This window comes from Humulus lupulus, chromosome 2 (assembly GCF_963169125.1).
Source record: "Humulus lupulus chromosome 2, drHumLupu1.1, whole genome shotgun sequence".
Lineage (NCBI taxonomy): Eukaryota > Viridiplantae > Streptophyta > Magnoliopsida > Rosales > Cannabaceae > Humulus > Humulus lupulus.
Window position 1 is genome coordinate 272,298,271 of NC_084794.1, and position 7,235 is coordinate 272,305,505.

General features: G+C 37.1%; 1 protein-coding gene across 1 annotated transcript; it reads right to left on the reverse strand.

Annotated features, from left to right (window-relative positions):
* Nucleotides 1–5,156: 5,156 nt before the first annotated feature.
* Nucleotides 5,157–7,007, reverse strand: LOC133819429 (early nodule-specific protein 2-like). Its single transcript, XM_062252692.1, has 3 exons — nt 6,869–7,007; nt 6,677–6,761; nt 5,157–6,568 (listed from the first exon to the last, which is right to left on the reverse strand). Exons 1-3 carry the CDS (start codon nt 6,884–6,886, stop codon nt 5,562–5,564), a joined length of 1,110 nt encoding a protein of 369 aa, XP_062108676.1. The 5' UTR covers nt 6,887–7,007; the 3' UTR covers nt 5,157–5,561.
* Between the last annotated feature and the right edge of the window lie 228 nt (nt 7,008–7,235).

A 7,235-nucleotide genomic window follows, 5' to 3' on the forward strand; every position in this document is an offset into this window, starting at 1 on the left:
TGGGCCTTTGGCCCTGACTTTGAGTAACTAGTCATAGAACTAGGCAAGCGCTTATAATTTTCATCAAACTTAGGGTCGGTCCAGCATTAATACTCTATATGAGTCATTCAATGCCGATGTTCATCGAACTTAGGATCGGTCCAACATTAATGCTCCATATGAGTCATTCAATGCCAATGTTGATTAGATCTAATCTTTTATCGGCTCTGCGTTCATGACACTTATGCCGCTTCTGACTCTTAGGTCAGTAACACGCACAAGTAAGCAATGCTACTAGGCATATATCATATGTCAAATATCCAAATATAAGGCATTCAACATGCTTACTTAACAATTGCTAGCATAATTAGAATCATGCATAAACACAGAGACCCAAGCTCTAATCAATCTCATATTTAGCATTCATGACATGACCTAACCACATGTTTCTCGTGCATCACATGCATCACATTTAAACACTCGACATGCCTCAATAACAACCACGCATGTCATATATATATATGGTGCAGTTTTCTTACCTCGGGTTCGAGCAAGAATTAGTAAAAGACGACCCTTGAGAATGATCAATCCTTTGATCCTTCAGCGGTCACCTAGCCATAACCAACTATGGAATCCCATCAATAAAATAAATCATAAAAAAATTTATAATCTAAAACCTCACTCTCGGGACCAATCCCGTGCTCTCGGGACTCCCAAACTACCTAAATGGGGTAGTGGAACCATCCCTCGAGCCCCCAAAGTCATCCCAAACCCTAAAAATAGGTTTGCTGGAAAATGCACTAGCGTTGGGGCGCTGCTTGGTAGCGCTGGGGCACTGCCCAAGTCAGAGAAAACCAACTCCCTGCCCTGCCTAGCGCTGGGGCGCCACCTGCAGACCAGGAATTTTTTTGGTCTTCTCCCCTGAGATTTCCCTTGAAAACCAAACCTCCAAACCAATCCCAAACATCATCAAAAACATCAAATTCAACCCCAAAACTTCATCTATATCACACCTTCATCAAAACCCAAGCAACCTTACTCAAAAACTCCATTGTATCCCCAACCATCCACTTCAAAATTCTCAGCTGAAACAACTAGAAAACAAGGTATAAACCAAAGATTTTCATAGCTGAGTTTCTTACCTCAAGCTTGATTTAGATCCTCTTCAATGGTTGAACCAAGGTCCTAAGCCCTCAAGCCTTGCTCTCCTAGCTTGGATCCTCAAAGGAAGTTTTAATAAAAAAACAAAGGAAGAAGAGGAAGGATGATGATCGCGAAGAGAGAGAGAGAGAAAGTATGATAATGATGCTCTGTTTTTTTTAAGGTTACCTTCAGCTGAGGGGAAAGGTGACTAAGTCACTGATTTTGGTCCAAAATGACCATTATGCTCCTAGGGTCAAAACACTCCCCCAAAACCCATTAAGGGCAAAATAGTCTTTTCACCACTTATCCCACCAATCATAATTAATGTCCCCCCAATTCCCATTATTCCCAATATTCTCAAATACTAATAAATCACATCCCATTACTCTTTAATTCCCAGCAATGTTCTAATCACTAAATTACCCCGAAACTCACCCCAAGCCCCGAAACTAACCCCGTTATGACTAGACTGATAACTTGCATTCCATGATCGTCTCATGCTGATTGGCTCGAACAAATGCACTTATTATGTGGTCTTATTTTTAATTCTCCCACAAGCATGAAAATACACAATTACGCCCTCAACGGGCCAAATTACCAAAATGCCCTTATAATTAAAAATGGACCTATATGCATGCATTTATCATCATATTATAATATAACTCACATAGACATGCATATCACCATTTAATAACATAATAAATCAATTATGGCCCTCCCAACCTCCTAATCAAGGTCCTAAATCTTATTAGGAAATTTGGGGCATTACAATCTTTGTGCAAGCCTTCCTGAATCTCCATCAGATGGTGTTTTGCTTGAAATTCTACCTTTTGAATATCATGAAAACCTTCTCTATTGATGCCCAAGAAGACATGTTTCAGTCTCTTCAATTTCGTAACCAGCTTAAAACATCTCAGTACCCATAACTGGTTCAGTCTAACTAGTTCGAACTTTGTCCTCATAAGATGGAGCTTCCTTCCACATTCTAAAATATTTGAATGGCTTATTCCCCAAGTTCACCTCCAAATAAATAGATACAAGAATAGGGTTGTGATCAAAGATACCTTCCGGAAGAAACACTCCTTCGGAATTCTGAAAAGTATCAGTCCATCTCAAATTAACCAGAGCTCGATCTATCTTTGAATATACATGTTCCTTTGCCTGTTGTTTATTATTCCAAGTGTAGAAGCACCCTGAGAATTTTAGATCTTCCATTTGACAAGAAATCATGCAATCCCGAAAACTTGAAGAAGGTTTTTTGTTGACCTTTTTACCTATTCTTTCATTCTGATTTAATATCTCATTGAAGTCCCCCAGAACCATCCAAGGTTCATCAATTTGCGAGCCCAATCCCTTAATATCTTGCCACAACCTTTCCCTAGTCATCTCATCATTAAATACATACACAAATGTCATGAAAAATATACCTGCTTGATTTGAATCTTGAGCAAAGCAATGTATTATCTGACTAGTACATACTCTAATATCAAGAGAATACATACTCGGATTCTATGCGATAATTATTCTGCCTTTATCTTGCCAAGGGTTGTTATTAGTAAAACACCAACTAGAAAATAAACTAGAATAAAGTGACCCCATATTTGTATTCTTCACCTTTGTTTCGAGAAGACTAACAAGCCCAACTCTCTTTGAATGGATTAACTGCTTAATCTCGCGATGTTTATGTTGGCTGTTAATCCCTCTTACATTCCAACATAGTATTCTATCCATTGAAGATAGAGGGATCTCCCCCCCCCCCCCCCCCCACCCCCCCCCCTCTCCAGTGTTTTGCCTTTGTATCTCCTCTGTGTCTTGTTCCTCTGCCAGTATAGAATAATGATTTGTCACTGTAGTTGGATTTGCAGAAGCCTCTTGCATCTTTGTCCCCTTGATCACTTTCTAAAATCCTTCTTCATCAACTTCTGGCATCATCGAGACCTACTCTGTCACAATCTTCCTAGGTACCAATGTTTGCTTGACTTGGTTTTTCTTCCTGCACATCTTAGTCTCATGTCCCACACCAGAACAATGTTGACATACAATTGGTATCCAGTCATACTCCACATGAAGTTCTATTTCCTGGTCAAATTCGTTCATGAACCCAATTTTTTTTTGGAAATTCCTAATCCATACTAACCTCAATAAGAATTCGAGGATAGTAAAGTATATCCCTATGTTTTGTAATGCTATCAACTTGAATTGGTCTCCCTAACTACCCCACAATCTTAAAGAGAGATCGTTCACCCCCAATACTTTATATCTAAACCTCCTAGTTGAATCCAAGTAGGTACTGTAGTAATGTCCTCTTTAGTGAAATCATCCACTGAATTCCATGGTTTCATAACAAGAGGCTTCTTGCCAAAGAAAAAAATATCCACCATCTATAACTCGGTCACGAAATTCTAGAGTGTGAAATCTAATGATGAAAATACCTCAAGAAAGCACTCCTACCTTATCCACATTATCTTTCCATAATCTCCTCACAAAACCATCCAAAATACTAACTAGAGGATTAGTTCCTTCTACATAGCAAACAATTGAAGGTTGCCCGTAGCTTATCTCCTCAGCAATATCCTTTGGTTCTATTTTGATTCCAAATTTCTTGACCTAATTTAGAGGAGTTGCTATGCCATTTGTTTGGTCTCCACAAGTACTTGCTAGAGTCTTCACAGAATTATGAGATCGTAAAATCAGAGACAAAGCATTCTACCTAGATCCACATCCTGCATAGCTCGATTGGAAGCACTTAACTAATTCGCAAAATCGGTTTGAATCTCACTTTGTCTTTGTAATGACTCCTCTGTCGCCTTAGGTGAAAAAACCCTTCCCAGTTGCTCAGAATCCTCTTCCTCATCCTCGATTATTTCCAGCTCTTGAACCCCCAAAATTGCATCTATCGACCGTGTTTTGATTATCCTATCAGAAGACGAGGGTCCTGCTTTCTTGACTTTGCCCTTTGCCTTAGCTTTCCCCACATTCCTAGCCCCCTTAGCCATGGCTCCGACGAGAATCACCGAGAAAGAAGAAAATTAGGGAAAATGAATATTTTGAGAACCTCTGGGTTGAAGATGAGGGGGAGGGCTTAGGTTGAAGATGAACTTGGATTGTAGATGAAAGGTCGGGCTCATATTTTTTTGTTGTTGTTGAGAGGTACGTTTTTTTTTTTATAATAAATACGTTTTTTTTTTATTAGTTAAAGATGTTGGATTTATTTGTTTTTTATTTTAAAATCATTTTTTTAATATTTTTTAATATTTTATGTTTTTTAAAATTTTAATTAGAAAAATAAATATATTAGAATCATTTATTTTTGATATGTCAGCAAACATGTGGATGGATGGTGTGATGCCACATGGTCCGCTAGCACTTAGTATCCAAAAGTGGACGCCTGCAAGAAAAATGTAAGAGTCGTAAGTATTGTCCTCAATTTTTTATTAGAGTTATATGTGTGTGAACTCGAAAAGAATAGGGAGATTTTGCCGTGATTACCCTTTTTTAACATAATTTTCACACTACTACTATTAAACCATTAAATAAAATTAGATTTAATATAAAGATTAGAGCATGTTAAAATAAATAGAAATTATATATACCTATATAATTGTATTATATATAAAAAATATATATAAATAGAGAATTTCATATACATGTATTTTTTTTGCCTCTCAAATTCAGCCTTGTATTATCTTTAGATTTTTTTTTTGTAAAATCTTAAAATTAATATCATAATTAAGTTATATATGATGACAATAATTAATATATATACTAGATTAATTAATAGTAATAAACAAAATACAAAATACATGCACGTTTTTATCAATCAGCTATAAGTTATTTTCAGTTTTCTTACGTCGTTCTTATATTATTTTGCTTAAATATGGCAGATTGATATATAGTTACTGTATAAATCATTTCCCATAAAACATTAAATGCTCAATCAATCAATCTATATATAGTTTATGTAAATAAGTAATAAAATGCAAGTAATAAATCTGCCTGAACATTCTAAATAAAATAATAATAACAAAAAGAAAAATCGTCTAAGAAGCTCGCTAGCTACCATATATCATATAGGAGGAAAAAAAAGAAAGGAACTTATTGTGTTTAAAAAATGAAGGGCTGCAAATTATGGTTCTTAAACAAAACTGGGCATTATATGGATTCTTCTATACAAAATGAATTCTAGGCAGTATGTAATCTAATCCTTCTCAGAAGTGGAATCCAGAATCTATTCTTCCAGCACTAACAAGTAAGGAATCTCATTCTTTCCATTAACATTTCTTTCTTTCCCACATGCTTATTAGAAAATAATATCAACTTTTTGGTTTTTCTTAACTATTCTCCATTAAACGTCCTCATCAATACTCATTTAGAGAGGTAAAAGAAACACACCCTTTTGGCCCCCAAACCTTTCTACTACCTCTTTTTTTGTTTTGTTTTTACACTATTCTACATGCATTAGGATTTTCATCACTAAAAAGGGATGTAATATTTCCACTACTGTTGCTGCCATTACTGCCATTGTTGTTGTAATAATAATATTGGTTTTGGTCCTCATAGTAGCGCTCAATCCTATTCTGATAATGATGAGTTTGAGAAGGCTGTGGCGGCGGCTGAGGCACCGGTTGTGGTGACCGGACGTACTCATACTCTGTCACATATGGCGATGGCTTGTACGTGTTGTAGCTATGTGTCACGTAAACTGGTTGTGGTACTACTTGTTCATGATGATGATGATGGTGATTATCTTGATGAGCTTGATGATGATGATGATCTGGATGATGATTATCTTGATGAGCTTGATGATGATGATTATCTTGATGAGCTTGATGATGATGATGATGATCTTGATCAGCTTGATGATGAGGTTGTCCTTGGCCGTTATGGTACTTGTTCCAGTAACTATTATTATAGCCTTGACCATAGCCATATCCATATCTATAGCCATAATCAGGTGGATGATGGTATATGACACGAGCCTCTCCTCCATCGTTTGGTCCTCCTCCTCCTCCCGAGGATGATGAAGCCAGATGAACTGGGTGGCCTGCATTATTATTAGGGTTTGAAGCTTCAGAAGTTGGTTGAGGCTCGGGTGCATGTTGCTGAGGAAGTGGATTCTGATCAGGTGGTGGATGGTCTTGCTGTGGTGGCTCTGCTGGCGGAGCAGGCTCCGGCTGCGGCGGTGCCTCAGCTGGTGGAGGGTTGGCTGGTGCTGCTGTTGCATCTTGAGGTGGTGACTGCTGCTGTGGTGGTGGTTGTCCATTGCCATCAGCTGGTGCTGGTGCTGGTTCTGCTGGTGGAGGTGGCTCAGTTTGTTGCTCTGTATGAGAAATTATGGTAGCAACCTTTCTTATCTTTTTAATGGCTTTGATAACCTTTTCTGGATCTGCCCACCCAACTATAATCAACTTCTGTTGAGGGAAATCAATGCCAAGATCATATATACCTGTAAAAGAAATAAGAAACAAAAAATGAATTTCAAGTGCTAGAATTGGACTACTTAAAGAAAGAAATCATTGTTATAGAAGAATGAAAAAAAAAAAGTAAAGCTCACCATTTATGCCATTAAGTGCTTTCTTAATCTTTTGAACACACCCATTACAGTCCATTCGGACCTGTATTTCTGTGGTTCGAGGTTTCTGCAATAGAAAATGAAAACAAAGTGCTTATCATTAATGCATGTTATATGAGAAGAAGCAATAATTGATGAGTCTTTTTTTTTCATATAGTTTGGAGCCATACATACCTCTAATTCTGGCACCATTAGAAAAACCAGTAAGTAGTCTTTTTTTCTTTTCTTTTTTCTTTCTTAGGAGAAGAGGAAGATAGAGAGTGATATAGAAGAATCAAATGAAGGTTGGCATTTATTTGTGGAAGGCTAGAAAGGAATATATCAAAGGCTAAAGTTGTGGGACATGAAAAAAGAATCTCTTTACAAGAAAGCGAGGAGAAGAGAAATAGTGCTTGATCAGCCTCAAGAAGTCATTGTCAAAGGGTTGTGTTCAAGAAAAGATTTATTTTTATTTTTATTTTTTTGGGGGGTACGAACGTTTCAAGTTTGAGCTAAAAGGAATTTTTGCTTTATTATGGGGATTGTTATCTCTATAAATGAG